At 31.2% G+C, this 19,287-nt stretch overlaps 1 protein-coding gene across 1 annotated transcript in view; it reads left to right on the top strand.

Moving 5' to 3' along the window:
* Positions 1 to 10,687, top strand: part of LOC125251477 (protein unc-13 homolog A) — an 81,449-nt gene extending 70,762 nt beyond the window's left edge. The window contains 7 exon segments of the mRNA XM_048164503.1: positions 742 to 798; positions 3,884 to 3,964; positions 4,041 to 4,188; positions 5,018 to 5,074; positions 7,586 to 7,678; positions 7,772 to 7,931; positions 9,578 to 10,687. Of these exon segments, the coding sequence (XP_048020460.1) occupies positions 742 to 798; positions 3,884 to 3,964; positions 4,041 to 4,188; positions 5,018 to 5,074; positions 7,586 to 7,678; positions 7,772 to 7,931; positions 9,578 to 9,869 (888 nt within the window). The 3' untranslated portion in view covers positions 9,870 to 10,687.
* Positions 10,688 to 19,287: the final 8,600 nt, after the last annotated feature.

Here is a 19,287-nt window from a genome sequence, read left to right as displayed (position 1 = left end):
GTGAGTGCATGAGTGTGTGTGTGTGTGTTTTTGTGATTTTCATTCTTCTCTTTTTTTGTTTTCATCACCATTCTCTCATTCATCTTTCATCAGATGATTGTAAGTATAACTGTGTGTGTGTGTGTGTGTGTGTGTTGCATCTGGTTTGGTCTGATTCTGTCGTTCTGCCTCCAGATCAGCATCATCTCTCTCTCTCTCTCTGTTAAACTCTGGCATGATGCACGGCAGATTGTCTTCTGTAATTCCTGTCGGATGTCTTCCTGTCACAGGGCACTTCCTGTCTCCCCTTTCACTGCTTCCTCTTTCTCTGTCCTTCACTGACATGTAACTCTAATCCAGCAGTGCGAGTCTGGACTGCCCTCTCTACAAAAGCTATAAAAAACATCTTTTTTCTTTTTGATTTACATTTATTAATCATTTATTAATTAGAGTGGAAATCCATTTACTAGATAATGTTAACTTGACTGACTGCTTCATTTCCACTTTAATTGTCATTGTGTAATTTAACACTATTTTTAAAGAAAACAACTGTTGATAAAAAAGCTTTGCAATGCCATACATTATTCCAGCATACATCCAGTCAGTTTCTGACCATATCTGTCTAAAAATCACACCGTTCTCTGCAGTTGATTCCTGTGAGTCGTCGTGTGAATCTCGTCTATGTGAGCAGCAGTAATCATGACAGGTGAATGTTTAATTAATTAATCTCTTTGTGTTTGTCTTCATCTTCCTCGTTTGTAGGGCACACAGCTCATCTTCAACGCTGCTAAAGAGTTAGGCCAGCTCTCCAAACTAAAGGTGCGTTCATGAAGAAATGATTTGTACAAGATTTGTAAATGAATGACAAGTTGTATACTCGTAATTCTGAGTTTACATCACGCAATTCACCATGGAGTAAAAAATAAATAAAAAAAGGTAACTGTAATGTTTTTAGCTCACAATTCTGACTTTTTTCTCACAATTGCATATTCATATTTCACTATAGCAAGTTATAAACTTGGAATTCTGAGTTTACGTCTCACGGTTTGCCATTTTTTCTCGTAATTCTGAGTTTACGTCTCGCGATCTGCCATTTTTTCTCTGAATTCTGAGTTTACGTCTCGCGATTTGCCATTTTTTCTCTGAATTCTGAGTTTACGTCTCGCGATTTGCCATTTTTTCTCGTAATTCTGAGTTTACGTCTCGCGATTTGCCATTTTTTCTCGTAATTCTGAGTTTACGTCTCGCGATTTACCATTTTTTCTCGGAATTCTGAGTTTACATCTCGCGATTTACCATTTTTTCTCTGAATTCTGAGTTTACGTCTCGCGATTTGACATTTTTTCTCGGAATTCTGAGTTTATGTCTCGGGATTTGACATTTTTTTTTCTCTGAGTTCTGAGTTTACATCCCACGATTTGCCATTTTTTCTCGGAATTCTGAGTTTACATCTCGCGATTTGCCATTTTTTTCTCGGAATTCTGAGTTTACGTCCCACGATTTGCCACTTTTTCTCGGAATTCTGAGTTTACGTCTTTCGATTTTGCCATTTTTTCTCTGAATTCTGAGTTTACGTCTCGCGATTTGCCATTTTTTCTCGGAATTCTGAGTTTACGTCTCGCGATTTACCATTTTTTCTCGGAATTCTGAGTTTACATCCCACGATTTGCCATTTTTTCTCGGAATTCTGAGTTTACATCTCACGATATGCCATTTTTTTCTCGGAATTCTGAGTTTACGTCTTTCGATTTTGACATTTTTTCTCGGAATTCTGAGTTTATGTCTCGCGATTTACCATTTTTTCTCGGAATTCTGAGTTTACGTCTCGCGATTTACCATTTTTTCTCGGAATTCTGAGTTTACGTCTCGCGATTTACCATTTTTTCTCGGAATTCTGAGTTTACGTCTCGCGATTTACCATTTTTTCTCGTAATTCTGAGTTTACGTCTCGCAATTTGCCATTTTTTCTCGTAATTCTGAGTTTACGTCTCGCGATTTGCCATTTTTCTCGTAATTCTGAGTTTACGTCTCGCGATCTGCCATTTTTTCTCGTAATTCTGAGTTTACGTCTCGCGATTTGCCATTTTTTCTCGTAATTCTGAGTTTACGTCTCGCGATTTGCCATTTTTTCTCGTAATTCTGAGTTTACGTCTTTCGATTTTGCCATTTTTTCTCTGAATTCTGAGTTTACGTCTCGCGATTTGCCATTTTTTCTCGGAATTCTGAGTTTACGTCTCGCGATTTACCATTTTTCTCGGAATTCTGAGTTTACATCCCACGATTTGCCATTTTTTCTCGGAATTCTGAGTTTACATCTCACGATTTGCCATTTTTTTCTCGGAATTCTGAGTTTACGTCTTTCGATTTTGACATTTTTTCTCGGAATTCTGAGTTTATGTCTCGCGATTTACCATTTTTTCTCGGAATTCTGAGTTTACGTCTCGCGATTTACCATTTTTTCTCGGAATTCTGAGTTTACGTCTCGCGATTTACCATTTTTTCTCGGAATTCTGAGTTTACGTCTCGCGATTTACCATTTTTTCTCGTAATTCTGAGTTTACGTCTCGCAATTTGCCATTTTTTCTCGTAATTCTGAGTTTACGTCTCGCGATTTGCCATTTTTTCTCGTAATTCTGAGTTTACGTCTCGCGATTTACCATTTTTTCTCGGAATTCTGAGTTTACGTCTCGCGATTTACCATTTTTTCTCTGAATTCTGAGTTTACGTCTCGCGATTTGACATTTTTTCTCGGAATTCTGAGTTTATGTCTCGGGATTTGACATTTTTTTTTCTCTGAGTTCTGAGTTTACATCCCACGATTTGCCATTTTTTCTCGGAATTCTGAGTTTACGTCTCGCGATTTGCCATTTTTTTCTCGGAATTCTGAGTTTACGTCCCACGATTTGCCACTTTTTCTCGGAATTCTGAGTTTACGTCTTTCGATTTTGCCATTTTTTCTCTGAATTCTGAGTTTACGTCTCGCGATTTGCCATTTTTTCTCGGAATTCTGAGTTTACGTCTCGCGATTTACCATTTTTTTCTCGGAATTCTGAGTTTACATCCCACGATTTGCCATTTTTTCTCGGAATTCTGAGTTTACATCTCACGATTTGCCATTTTTTTCTCGGAATTCTGAGTTTACGTCTTTCGATTTTGACATTTTTTCTCGGAATTCTGAGTTTATGTCTCGCGATTTACCATTTTTTCTCGGAATTCTGAGTTTACGTCTCGCGATTTACCATTTTTTCTCGGAATTCTGAGTTTACGTCTCGCGATTTACCATTTTTTCTCGGAATTCTGAGTTTACGTCTCGCGATTTACCATTTTTTCTCGGAATTCTGAGTTTACGTCTCGTGATTTACCATTTTTCTCGGAATTCTGAGTTTACGTCTCACGATTTACCATTTTTTCTCGGAATTCTGAGTTTACGTCTCACGATCTGCCATTTTTTCTCGGAATTCTGAGTTTATGTCTCGGGATTTGCCATTTTTTTTTCTCTGAGTTCTGAGTTTACATCCCACGATTTGCCATTTTTTCTCGGAATTCTGAGTTTACGTCTCGCGATTTGCCATTTTTTTCTCGGAATTCTGAGTTTACGTCTCGCGATTTGCCACTTTTTCTCGGAATTCTGAGTTTACGTCTTTCGATTTTGACATTTTTTCTCGGAATTCTGAGTTTACGTCTCACGATTTTTAAATTTTTTCTCGGAATTCTGAGTTTACGTCTCGCAGTTGTGACTTTTTTCCTTGGAATTCTGAGTTTCTCGCAATTACGATTTTTTTTTTCTGAATTTTTTTTTTTATGTGTTTACATCTTCAAATCAAAATCCATAATTAACACTCCTGACTAGACTTTCATAAGGACGCTGTCGTATCAAAGCTGATGGTTTGTTTGTGTCTGTTAGGAGCACATGGTGCGAGAGGAGGCCAAGGCGTTGTCCCCTAAACAGTGCGCAGTCATCGAGCTCGCGCTGGACACTATAAAGGTACAAGCACACACACGTTCAGAATCAGACCTGTCTGTTATCAGGATACTGACAGGCTTTTTTGTGTGTGTAACAGCAATACTTCCACGCTGGTGGTGTGGGTCTGAAAAAGACGTTTTTGGAGAAGAGTCCGGACCTGCAGTCTCTGCGCTATGCACTGTCACTCTACACGCAGGCCACCGACAAACTCATCAGGAAGTTTGTCCAGTCTCAGCACACTCAGGGTATGTCACGATCTTCTTATGTTTTTGTGTTCTAGGACTCTTATTTTGTTTTCAATTTTGCCATTTATATAGAAATTTATATATAAAACTCATTTATATAGAAATTTTATTAATTTCCCTTTTATTAGTATTCCATTTTTATATTTATGAGGGCATATTTTCCTATTTTTATATTGTTTATGGAAATATATTTTTATATATAAATTTATAACATATTTATATTTTATCCTACTTGTTGTTTATTTTATTTACATTTTATGTAAAATAGTTTTTTTTAGAAATATATATTTTTGAGAAATTGTATTAATTAATTTCCCTTTTATTAGTTTTCATTTATGATTTATGAGGGCATATGTTCCTATATTATGTTTTTAAAATATATTTAAATATTTTTCTATATATAAATATATTTATACTATATTTATGAATTATTTTTTTCCCTACTTGTTATTTATTTTATTTAGATTTTATGTAAAACAGTTAAATTTATCAGAAATTATTTAGAATTATTTTAGCGGCTACTAATGGATTTTCAAGGGTTTATGATGCATTTGATTTATTAAGGGGAATATTTTTACCATATAAAAATCAACTAACTTACTTGCTTATTTATTTACATTTACTGTAATTTATCAAAAATTAATTCATCTAAGTAGCTTTTGCTTCTACCTATAAAATCAAAATAACATTACAGCTATAAAGTAAATCGCTTTTTATAGTCACTCTGTTGAACTGTCGGCTCGTTTGTGTCTGTTTATTCTTCCTGAAACATGTTAGTGACGTTCATGTTCAGGTCTTCTGAAGACTAACATCTTCCTCTTCTCTTTAGTTCATGGAGGGAAAGGCGTGCGATACACTCACAGTGAAGACGTCTATCCAGAGAAGGGTATGTGTCCGCACAGCACCTCATTGATATTTATGCATGCAAATATTCATTTGCATATTCATGTGAATATTGCGCCTGGCTCCAGCTGGTCTGCATAGACGCGTCTCCAAGTGTGAGATTTACACAAACCAATTTTGACACTTCTGGAGTAAAGCTGTCTTTAGAAAGACCGTCAGAGGACTTTGTGTTTTTATATACTGTACATGAAACATACTGTACAGTACTGGACTGAAGCAGCTGAGGTTGACTTGATTATCCATACATCACTTAGTAGAAAAATCATGTTTAAATGTGAGTCTCAAAAAAGGTCATCAGGGTTTAAGGACAGTTTATTTGTTCATCTCTCAATCATCATTGTATTGAATTATATGTATTAAAACTACAGAGCTTTGATCATAAAACTAAGCATTTAAATATCATCTTACTAAGACATATTATTATATTATTGCATTACTGATATTGATTTATGTTTTTATGCATGTATCTGTACTGTTTGATGTGCACACACTGCTGCCCTCTGCTGGAACAACCTCTAATAGCACTAGTTTTTAAACCAGAGATTCACGAACTTTGACCTAAAATATTTACTATCAGTCCAGTAAGCTAATATTTCAATAATTTAACAACACATTTACATGTTCACGCTTCTCTGATGTCAGTTAAAGGTCACAAATAAACATCAAATATTTAATCTTTTTAGTAATTGTTTCATTTTGATTTTTTTATATTTTCAATATATATATATATATATATAATGCTGCGATTATTTTGTCATTTGAGCTGTTATTATTATTATTATTATTATTATTAGTTACCTCTAATTATAAACAAAATAAATGACTGAAATATATTACTGTTGTAAATTACAGTTGTACTGTAAAATATAAATTGTGATAAAATTATAATTTTATTTTACACTACAAGTTATATTACTAATATTTATGTCCTAAATTCTTCACTTTCATCTGAAAGGTAAAAAAATAATAAAGAATGTAATTGCAACTTAGCTATCACAATTCTGACTTTGTATATCTAATTATAAGTGATAATTAAGATGTTTATATGCTTTATATCAAAGGACAATATTTGGCATATTTTTCTTTATATATATATATATATATATATATATATGAAGAGTTTGGTTCCAAAACGCAATAAACGCCATTTTCAAAAAATTGAGTTTCCACCAAAATCAGTATTGTATCTGGTCGATATTGAAAAGTCATTTATTAATTTTGTGCAAAATGCGATATCCGTCGTGTTATTCTGTCATGTTTTCTCCCTTTCTTCCCAGAACGCGACAAACGTCAGTGTCCTTTTTCTGCAGAACGCGATATATCCGCTCTCAACCAATCACAGCGCACCATTCCACACACTGTAAACATTAAAGGCTTTTTTAAAAGCCGTTTTTAATACCAATGTACTCGGCAAATGTGTTTATTTAACCGTGCGGTGGCGCCAGATACTCTTTAATCGGTAATGACAAATAATTCATAACATTAACAAGATGACCATTGGAGCGACGGCTGAATGTATTTTTAGTAAATTGTCTGAATATAAGATAAATATTAGCAAAGTTTAGACTCTGTCATACATGTGAATCAACTTACTTTGTTGTGTATTTTCAATTTGAAAAATAACTTTTATATTGATGGATTTATTGCATTTTGGGAAAAAAATAATACGTTTTTATAATAAACTTTTTAAAATCAAAATGTAGATTTGAATGTTTTTATGTTTTTATATCCAAAAGATGCTATGTGAAAGTTTGAAACAGAAAATAGGGGTTTTCATCTTGCCAATTTTTTGGTAAAGAAAACACCTTTTTACTCAAAATAATCAAAATGGAGTTATTGCGTTTTGGAACCAAACTCTTCATATATATATATATATATATATATTGCATATTTTTTTCCTACTTGTTTTTGTTTTTACTTTTTTATTTTTTATTATTTATTTTGGCTGCTGCTAATTGATTTTCAGGGGTTTATGATGCCATTAATTTATGAGGGCATATTTTGACCATATAAAAATTAGCGAAATTATTAAATTATTCATTTTATTTATTTATATACATTTTATATCAAATACTGTGATTTACAAGAAATTAATTAATCAATTTTTTTTGTACTTTTTTTCTGAGAATTGTGAGGGGGAAGTCGCATTTTTTTATTTAATTAATTAATTTTTAATTAATTAAATAAATTTTTTAAATATTTTTATATTTTAATATTTTTTCTTTTTTTTTGGTGGAAACAAGCTTCCATACTTTCAAACATTCAAACATTTTAAACAATAAAGCTTTTATTTTGGCAGAAAACTGCTGAAATGCTGTAAACTTTGGTCCACAAAAGGTTGAAAATGATGCGAATGTCTAAATAAAGTAAACCCAGAGCACATTGTGTTCCCAAAAGCACGACAAACCAGTTAGACTGTCAAAACAGAATCAACACAAACCTTACATTTCCTTCACGTTCTCGTTGTGTTCTGACCTTTGACCCCGTTCCTCAGCCTCAGGCGTGGATGACGCAGTGGGTGAGGTCTCTATGACTGTGGAGATCTTCAGCGACCCCAGCACAGGAGGACACAAAATCACAGTTAAAGGTGCTTCTGTCTGTCAGATCTCGTTTCCCTCTCGGTATTAGTGTTAGGATCAGTTTAATTGTGTTTCTGTCTTTATCCATGTGTGATTGACAGTTGTGGCAGCCAATGACCTTCGCTGGCAGACGCAGGGCATTTTCCGGCCCTTCGTGGAGGTTTACATCGTCGGCCCTTACCTCAGTGACAAGAAGAGGAAGTTCGCCACCAAATCCAAGAACAACAGCTGGTCCCCGAAGTTCAGCGAATCTTTCCAGTTGTACGTGTTTAACAGAGACTGATCGCACTTCTGTGCTGACTTCCTTTCCCTCTGACGCTGCAGGCATTCAGTTTTTATGATAGGACAATATTTGACGCCTATGCCATTGATTTATGAGGAAATATTATATTATATTTTATATATTTAAAGTTTTTATTTATTTTCATTTGATGTGAAATACTTCAATTTATTAGAAATGAATCTGAATAACTTGCTACTAATCGATTTGTATGGGTTTAAGATAATATTAATACTATATATATATATATATATATATATATATATATATATATAATATTAAAATGATTATAAGAACATTATAAAATAATAAAATAAAAAAATATTATAATTATAATTTTTTAGTCAGAAAAATTGCATTTTGATTTTCCATAAATTGTGCAGCCCTAAAAAAACATAATAAAATAAATAATAAAAATAATAATAATAAATTATAAAAAATATTATCATTATCATTTAAAATAAATTATAAAAATATAAAAATATTATCACCATTTTAGTAAAAAAAATTGTTTCCACAAATTGTGCTTCCTTAATAAACATAAAAAATAAATAATGAAAATAATAATATTAAAATATAAAAATATTATTATTATCATCATCATCATCATTTTATAGTAAAACAAATCACAATTATGTTTTCCCCAAATTGTACAACCCTAAAAACATAATACAATAAATAATACAAATAATAATAAATTATAAATTATAAAAATATTATTATCACCATTATCATTTTATACATATTAAACATTTTTAAAAAATCACAGTGATATTTTTCCCCCAAATTGTGCAGCCCTAAAAAACATAATAAAATAAATAATAAATTATAAAAATATTGTTGTTATTATTATTATCACCATTATCATTTTATAGTAGAAAAAAATATAATTATATTTTTTCCCTAAATTGTGCATCCCTAAAAAAAAAATAATATAATAATAATAATAATAATATAAATTATAAAAATATTATTATTATCATCATCATTTATATCACAATTATATTTTTCCCCAAATTGTGCAGCCTTAAAATGTATGATTGTAGTGTAGAATTTATGAGAGCATTTTTCCTAATCATAAAAAATTAACTTATTTATTATTCTTACATTTTTCAGAAATTCATTAATCTGAACAATTATGGCTTCTACTAATTGATTTTTAAAGATTTAAAATGTCATTAATTTATGAGGGCATATTTTCCTTAACAATATAAAAACTGACTTATTTATTTATTTTATTTATGTTTTATGCCTAATACTTCAATTTATCAGAAATGAAGTATTCTGAATAATTATAGCTGCTACTAATTGATTTTTAAGGGTTGCCATTGATTTATTAAGCCATAGTTTTCCTAACCATATATAAAAAATAACTTTTATTTATTAATTTACATTTCATTTCAAGTACTTTAATTTATCAGGAATTAACTTTGGCTGCTACCTCTAAAAAGTATGCACAAAATATCACACCTGCTAAAACACATTAATTAAACACATGAATATATAATAAAAATAACACTGATTACTTGTTTTAAACTACTTAATACAAACTGAAATGTTCTAAATCATTGTTTTGAGGCACTTCCTTTCTAGGCGTCACTGATCCTCTCTCTCTCTCCCTATCTAGTGTGCTCGGCAGTGAGCTGGGTCCCGAGGGCTACGAGCTGCAGGTGTGCGTGAAGGATTACTGCTTCGCTCGAGAGGATCGGACCGTCGGCATAGCCGTCCTGCAGCTGAAGGACCTGACGTCCCGCAGCAGCGCCGCCTGCTGGCTCCCGCTCGGCAAACGCGTCCACATGGACGAGACGGGCCTCACCGTCCTCCGGATCCTCTCGCAGCGCAACAACGACGAGGTCGCCAAAGAGTTCGTCAAGCTGAAGTCGGACCAGCGCTCGGCGGAGGAGGGCCGCGGGAGCTAAAGCCACCAGACTCAGGTGTAAAACCAGACGAAAGCAATCGAGCGCTTCACGCCAGAGACTGTCGAACAGCACAGAGCTGCGAAACACAGACACACGCTCACATCAACACGAAAACAGGCATATCTGCACAGACGAAAGCAATCTGATGAATAATGATGTCAGCAGAGACACTCAAAAAATATATTTCAAGACCCTGTTTACTTCCATAACAGATCATCAATTCCTGATTCCTGAAATATGTCATATTATGGAAGTAAAATGGGTGTGGAAATGCTCTTTCATATACGTCCTCCGCTGAGAAGATTGTAGATTTAATTCTGCACACTTTGTTTTGCACTCTAAGGGCCGCGTTTCAGTTTCACACACAGCCCTAATGTTTAGCACAATGCTGCTTCTCTGATTGGTGCAGAACACATTCCCCTGACCAATCAGAGAGCGTCACTGATGGCGAAACCTGCGTTCACGTCATGAGAATGTGGGCAAATCCAGTTCTGTTTAAGTGCCAGATTAATATTTTGAGTCTGAATTTATTCATCTTGAAATGTTTTAGGGCTGCACAATTAATCGAAATCAAACCGTAATTGCGATAGACTTCTGAAGTGTGCAATTTAATTAAATATTAAATGCAAAATGTGCAAAACAGTAACGAGAAGCTCTTATAAACCGGCTGTTGTCAACAAAAGAGGAGCTTTAAGGGCTTCCTGCGGTCGTCCGCCAAAATAAAAGCTTGATAGTTTAACATTTGAAAATAAAGAAATTAAGGCAATCATTAATATTAATCTATATAATAATTTAATATTATAATATATTTTAATACTCAATTTTTTATTTTACAATGAAATATTACAATAGTAATATTTCTTATTTCATATTATATTTAATATTTTTATTTAGTAATAATAGCCAGATTTTGATGGTTTAACATTTTGTTTTGTTTTTAAATGAAGAAATTAAGAAAGTCATAAATATTACTATTGTAATTTTACACTGTTATATATAATATATATATATATATGTAAAATTATTAAATATATTTAAATATATTAAATATAGTTAAATCATAATTATATTCAGGGTTCCCACAGGTTCTTGAAATCCTTGAAAGTTTGTGAATTTGAAAAAAAAAAAATGTCAAGGCCCTGGAAAGTTTTTGAAAATAAACAAACAGGTCCTTTAAAGTGCTTGAATTTATTTTGTGCAAGAAGTTTTCTGGGTAAAAATTCCATATTATTCCCTCCGGTCCGCTAATGTGTTATTTGATTTACGTTAATTACGTGCATTAATGCTTTACGTTCAGTGTTTCCCGTGTTGAGGTACTTTGTGTCGTACGACGACATGATGTTCCCGTGCGCACGAAACTACTACGATGGTACCTCAACGTTTCACAGACGTAAACCCATGAGGCAAGAAAAAATAAAAAGCATATTCATAGATCTTAAAACTTCTGGTTACATGAGCCTAAGCTCTTTTCAATAAAATTCATGCAAAAGTTAATATGAGATCATTTTAGAACACAGTATAAAGTCTTATGCAAAACAGAAATACGACACATAGAATATCAGATCTCTGTCATATGGCCAAGAATAAATGCAAAAAGATTTTTTGCATAGTTGTGTTTGACACATGTATCTTACAAGGTAACATGATGTAACCTTGCTCTCATTTGAAACGTGTCCCACATTAAGTCCTTGAATTTTAGGGTACTGGACCTGGAAAGTCCTTGAATCTGAAGTTAACCAAGGTGTGGGAACCCTGTGTATTATTTTTGAATACTTATTTTTTAATTTACAGTGAAATACTACAATAGTAATATTTCTTATTTTATATTAAATTTAATATTTTTATTTAGTAAGAATAGTCAAAGTTTGATGGTTTAATATTTTAACATTTGAAAATCAAGAAATTAAGAGTCATAAATATTAGTATTGTAACTTTACATTGTTTTATATATATATATATATATATGTTAAATATAATTATTTAATTTATTATATTTTATTATATTTTTTCAATTCTCAATTTTTTTATTTTACAGTGAAATATTACAATAGTAATATTTGTTATTTTGTTTTATATTTCATATTTTTATTTAGCTATGGTCAATTTGACGGTTTAACATTTTAACGTTTGAAAATCAAGAAATTAAGTCAGTCATAAATATTAGTATTCTAATTTTACACTGTTTTATAAATATATATATATATATATAATAAATACATATATATATATATACAGTACAGTCCAAAAGTTTGGAACCACTAAGATTTTTAATGTTTTTAAAAGAAGTTTCGTCTGCTCACCAAGGCTACATTTATTTAATTAAAAATACAGTAAAAAACAGTAATATTGTGAAATATTATTACAATTTAAAATAACTGTTTTCTATTTGAATATATTTCACAAAGTAATTTATTCCTGTGATCAAAGCTGAATTTTCAGCATCGTTACTCCAGTCTTCAGTGTCACATGATCCTTCAGAAATCATTCTAATATGCTGATCTGCTGCTCAAGAAACATTTAATGTGTACAATTGTACAAAATATTTGTGTACAATATTTTTTTTCAGGATTATTTGATGAATAGAAAGTTCAAAAGAACAGTGTTTATCTGAAATCTAATCTTTTGTAACATTATAAATGTCTTTACTGCCACTTTTGATTGATTTAATGCATCCTTGCTGAATAAAAGTATTATTTCTTTAATTTCTTTTCAAAAAAATAAAAATAAAAATTCTTACTGACCCCAAACTTTTGAACGGTAGTGTATAATGCTACAGAAGCTTTGTATTTCAGATAAATGCTGTTCTTTTGAACTTTCTATTCATCAAGGAATCCTGAAAAAAAAAGTACACAACTGTTTTCAACATTGAAAATAATCATAAATGTTTATTGAGCAGCAAATCAGCATATTAGAATGATTTCTGAAGGATCATGTGACACTGAAGACTGGAGTAATGATGCTGAAAATTCAGCTTTGATCACAGGAATAAATTACTTTGTCAAATATATTTAAATAGTACACAGTTATTTTAAATTGTAATAATATTTCACAATATTGCTGTTTTTTACTGTATTTTTAATTAAATAAATGCAGCCTTGGTGAGCAGATGAAACTTCTTTTAAAAGCATTAAAAATCTTAGTGGTTCCAAACTTTTGGACTGTACTGTATATATATATATATATATATATATATATATATATATATATATATATTTTTTTTTTTTTTTTTTTTTTTTATATATATATTAAATATAATTACATCATTTTTTGAATACTCAATTTTTTATTTTACAGTGAAATATTACAATAGAAATATTTTTTATTTTATATTAAATTTAATAATTTTATTTAGTAATATATATATATATATATATATATATATATATATATATATATATATATATATATATATATATATATATATATATATATATATATAAAATATTATTATTATTTTATAGTCAGAAATTGCAATTTTTCCCCAAATTGTGCAGCCCTAAATGTATCATTGTAGTGTCTGGATCATCTTTCTGATCCATCAGTTGATCAATGATCCTGATTGACACTTTTATTAATCAGACTCTTGATCGCGGTGATTCTGACATGACGTGAGCGCAGCAAACGATGATGTAATATTGAGGTGATGTAATCACTGCAATACTCCTCATGATGATGTCCTTCACACGCACACACCCACAATGCATTGCGGCCTTGAGTTACCCAGAAACCCCTTCCAGATCTGTCGGTCCACCTGTGTTTTATAAATAGACTAATGAAGCGAAACACTCGGGGCTTGATTCGTTTGCGCTCTCTGGAATATTTTGCACTTTCTGCATGTCGAGTCCCGCTTTGGATCCGTCCGTCTGTCCGTCGGTCGTCGCGTCTTTTCCACACGTCTGCGTCTTCAGCATGGTAAAGATGAGCCTTACAAACACACTGTGACTCCACTGCAGAACAGACGCTGTGCATCATGGGGCTTTCGTTTCTTTGTTTGTTTGTGGTGAATCTTTTCTCTGCAGAGCGTCCCAAAATACTCAATAATTCCCGAAGGATTAACAGTGATGTTACGGCTTTATATTTCACAGACGTCCTGATGATGGTGTCAGAAGATTGTCCAAAAAACTTTAATGTCGCCTGTTTTGGTTTAACGCTCGATGCTGCTGAGAGACGTCAAAAAGCACTTTCAGGCCGACGGTATTACAAGAGAAGAGATGTTTTTGTCTGGCTGTGTCGTATTTGTAATGCTTTTCCGTGAGTCTTCTTCAATAATGCAGAATTCTAGAGCAATACACTGGACTGAAACCGGAACGGAGCGACAGCATGGATGCATTAAAGGAATAATTCACCCTGAAATGATCTTTCACACTCATGTTGTTTCAGTGCAAGTTTTGCAGTGAGAAAATGTACTCGTTTCCTCTCATTAAACTATTATAAGTCATATCAAAGACTTTAAAAACAAAAAGACAGTGCACTCATGCAATATGGGGGAATAAGCCCCGCCTTCTAAACGAAAGAGCCAATCACTGATTGGTAACATGAGAAAGAGATTTTCAGGTGAACTGTCCCTTTAAATGACTGAATCTTTTCAAACGGCTCTTGAGTCTCTGATTAATGTGGCTGGATTGAGCCATTCAGATCAGCTATTTTAGACTAAACCACAGTGCAATTAAATGTCTTTGTAAAGTTAGTTGGCGGTTTAATTTAAACTGATTTAACACGTTTACAATGCTGAGTATTTGTATCCGCACTAAATACTTTACAGTTCTGTTACTGCTGTACATACATGCTGTTCGAGAGAAGAATCAGTCGCTGTGATCGTTCATTTTTACTCTTTATACAAGTTCTTGGGCTTATTGTGAATGATTCATCAGTTCACTACATTTTTTATTTTGTATCTATTTATATCACATATACACACAATTTTTATATATATGTGCTGTCAACTTGATTAATCGTGATTAATTACATCTAACAAAAGTTTGTAAATATGCGATTTAATTGCGATTAATCATTTAACAGCACACATACATATATATATATATATATATATATATATATATACACACACTTTATATATATATTAGTGCTATCAACTCAATCGCATCTAACATTAAAATTTGTAAATATATAGCGTAAGTTTGCGAAAGTTTGTATTTATATATATGTGTATGCATATATATATATACACACACACACACACGCATATATTATATATTAACAAATTTTTGTTATATGTGATTACTTGCGATTAATCAATTTGACAGCACTAATATATATACACACACAATTGTCAACTCAATTAATCACGATTAATTGCATCTAATATTAGTTTGTAAATATATAACGGCAAAAGTTTGTAAATATTTGTGTGCATATATACTATATTATACATACAGACATAGATTGTATATTTACAAACATTCATGTTAGTTATGAATAACCGCGATTAATCGATTTGACAGCACTTATATGTATTATATACACACACACAATTTTTTATATATATTAGTGCTGTCAAATCGATTAATCGCGATTAATTGCATCTAACATGAAAGTGTATTTATTTGTGTGTATGTATATGTATATATATATATATATACATGCAAACACATATATAAATATTTACAAACTTTCGCATATTATATATTTACTAACTTTAATGTTAGATGTGATTAATCGCGATTAATCGATTTGACAGCACTAATATATAATATATACATAATTTTTTATATATATTAGTGCTGTCAAATCGATTAATCGCGATTAATCACATCTAACATTAAAGTTTGTAAATATGTGTGTGTATTTATATATATATTATAATATAATATTAACACACATATATATATATTTACAAACTTTCGCATATTATATATTTACAAACTTTAATGTTAGATGCGATTAATCGATTTGACAACACTATATATATATAAAATAGTGGCACCTCTAATTTTTTTCATTCATTCATCATTGATATACTATTATAGTTTTTGTTAATATTTCTGTTTTCATTTTAATTTTAGTTAAAGTTTTAGTAATGTAGTAGTGTTTTTTTTTATTTTCTTTAAATACGTCTATATAGTTAAGTTTTGGTTAGTACTTTTATAACAACACATATTTTATTTTATTTCAGATCATGTTTATTCTATTTCAAGTAATGAAAGTGTTTTTATGCTTTTAGTTACCAATAACCCTTGTTAACGTTACAGCATTTTATGTTGACTTTAAGAGCCGCATCTTTAGCGTGTTGTAGAAAATACGAGTTGTTTTTCAAACAAGCTTTAAGATCACTCTCTGCTCGATTTGCTTTGAACCAAACGCAGCGCAGCCATTGAATGTTGATTCACACGAGCCTTGACGAGAGAGAGACGGCAGAGACGTGATTTAAAACACTTTACACACACATGCTGAAGCACAAACGGGCATGAAGAGACTCATATGCATGCATGCATGCCCGCAGACGCTGTGAATAAAACCAAGTGCATGATGGGAAACCCAGTAAATCGTGCCAGCACGTGTCTCAATGTTAACCTGCCACAAACTGACCGATCCGATTGATTTTCCTCTTTCACTGTTTGTTTTTCAAAAGAAGAGCTTGTGAATAATGTCTCTGATGTTCAAGGTGTTGGCATGAGTGGGTGTTTTTATACCGGGATGTTTCTAATTTTCGTTTTTAACCATTTTGATTGTTCTTAATGAGGATGATAGTGGATTACTGCAGCATTTGCTTCCTATTAAAAATAATAATGATCAACTGACTCTGTGTTTCTTATTAAAAACCTGCTTCAATAGAGAAACAAGGTTTACTAAACTTGAGGACAAAAATTAATATAAAATGTCCAAGTCATGGGAAAATTGTGTTTGGGTCAAAATATGGTGACAAATGTGAGTCTTGAAAAAGGTTCCAAACATTCAAGACACCAGAGAAAAGGCATTTTATAATAACGATTATGAATTAATATGAAAAAGTCTTTGTTTTGGACATATTTTTGGTCATTAGTGTTTTCCACGTTAAAACTTTATACTGTAAAAATACAAAAAGTCATGAGAAAGTGCTTCCAAGGTCAAAGGTCAGCGTAACCAGAAGCTTTTCAAATGTGCATATGGTGATTTTTCCCATCATACTGAAAAAGTTCATTTAAAAAGATTTTTTTTATATGGTTAATTTCAACACTGGTGTTATATTGTTTAATGTTTGTGAAGAATTTTCATTGAAAAAAGTTCAAATAATTTTACATTCAAAATACACTTACATTTAATGTAATTATTGACTATCCGAACAGACATAAATACCTTAATTTAAGAAAATCCAAAAATATAAAAAAGTTGTCCCTTATGACTAGTAATAACTCCAGATCTTAAATACCATCAGCTTTACAGGAGAAAAAAACTGTTTTTATTATTATTATTTTAAAGAATGGGGTTTAAAACAAAGTAAAAACATCCAACTTAAATAGTTTTATATTTTGAATTTCCCAAAAATATTTAAGATAAAAATAAGCCAGAATTTTCTGTGGTAACCTAGAAAATAAAAGAAAAAATTTTCATTAAAAAATAGCAGCTAAGAACATTTTGTATTGTACGGAAGAGGATTAGGGCCAAGCAATAATAAAAAATTAAAACCATATCAAGATTAAAGTTGTTAAATTACGAGAAAAAAGTCGTTAAATTACGAGAAAAAATTCGTTAAATGATGAGAAAAATGTCGTTAAATTTCGAGAAAAAAGTCGAGATAAAATTGAGAATAAAGTCATTAAATTACGAGAAAAAAGTCGTTAAAATTACGAGAACAAATTCGTTAAAATTACGAGAACAAATTCGTCAAATGATGAGAAAAAACTCGTTAAATTTCGAGAAAGTCGAGATGAAATGTTGAGAATAAACTTATTAAATTATGAGAAAAATGTCGTTAAATTTCGAGAAAAAAGTCGAGATAAAATGTTGAGAATAAACTCATTAAATTATGAGAAAAAGTTGTTAAATTACGAGAACAAATCTGTTAAATTCTCATAATTTAATGACTAACATTTTATCTCGACTTTTTTCTCGAAATTTAACGACATTCTCATAATTTAACGAATTTGTTCTCGTAATTTAATGACTTTATTCTCATAATTTAATGACTTTAACATTTTATCTCGACTTTTTTCTCGAAATTTAACAACATTTTCTCATAATTTAACGAATTTGTTCTCGTAATTTAATGACTTTTTTCTTGTAATTTAATGAGTTCTGTATTCTCAACATTCTCAACATATCTCAACCTTTTTCTCGAAATTTAACAAGTTTTTTCTCGAAATTTAACAAGTTTATTCTCAACATTTTATTTCAACTTTTTTCTCGAAATTTAACAACTTTAATCTCGAGATGGTTTTATTTTTTTATTATTGCTTGGCCCTAATCCTCTTCCGTAGTATTGCCAAAAATGTCAACACAAAAAAAGAACTTTATTTTTGTTTCTTGATCACCACAGAAATTATTTTGACAAAGTTTTCATCTTAATATTAAGTATTTTTGGGAATACACAATATTTCTTGAGGTGTTGGGTGAATCTGGTTATATTACTGACGACAGGAATCACATCAATAACAACCAGACGCCGTTCCACCCAAAACAGAAGTTTGACCTCAAAAAGGTATTTTATACAGGGCAGAGTTTGCTGAAGTAAAACAGCTTTACTAATAGTTACGTCACATGACACGCCCCACAATTCTCCAATGTCAATCTGTGGTGAAAAGTGGAACTGCTTTTCACAGACTGATGACGACACATTTTAATGGTCATCAATATCGTAAATCCTGCAAAATAATTTTTTTAATTTAATTTGTTTAAAAACACCCTCACGCTGCTGCTAGTTGGCATGTGAAGGTAAATCTACTTTCATGTAGTTCTATTATCCCACAAAACACAAAACTTTTAATATCATTGCGCACAGAAAGGAAGACACGAATACAAAGGTTTATTGTTTTACAGTACAAAAACAAAAACAAAAAAAAAAACAAGATTTTATTAAAGAAGCATAAAAAATAAAACTCTTGATACATTTCTTATAACCGTCAAGTCAGCTCAAATTATACGTGTATAGAATTGTTCCAGCTCACGGTTAAAAGGTCCATAAACTTTCAAATAAAATATATTTCAATTTTAAATTTCTTCAATAATTTTTTCTCATTTTGTTATAAATTGCCTATATGTTGCACACAGGAAAACAGAAATATGGAAAATAAAGATAAATTTGCTGTAATAAAAGGGTCACATTATAATCTGGGATATTTATGTCAAGGTAAGCAAATAAATTGTAAAAATAAAATGTGTAAAAAAGTTTGTTTTTTTTGTCTTTTCATTTTTAGAAAATTATTAGCTAATGCCTCATGGCTTCAAGACATGCAGAGTTTAACTTACAAATAATGATACATGT

This window comes from Megalobrama amblycephala, linkage group LG17, assembly GCF_018812025.1.
Source record: "Megalobrama amblycephala isolate DHTTF-2021 linkage group LG17, ASM1881202v1, whole genome shotgun sequence".
NCBI classification, from domain to species: domain Eukaryota; kingdom Metazoa; phylum Chordata; class Actinopteri; order Cypriniformes; family Xenocyprididae; genus Megalobrama; species Megalobrama amblycephala.
This window is presented reverse-complemented; position numbering and strand designations above follow the sequence as displayed.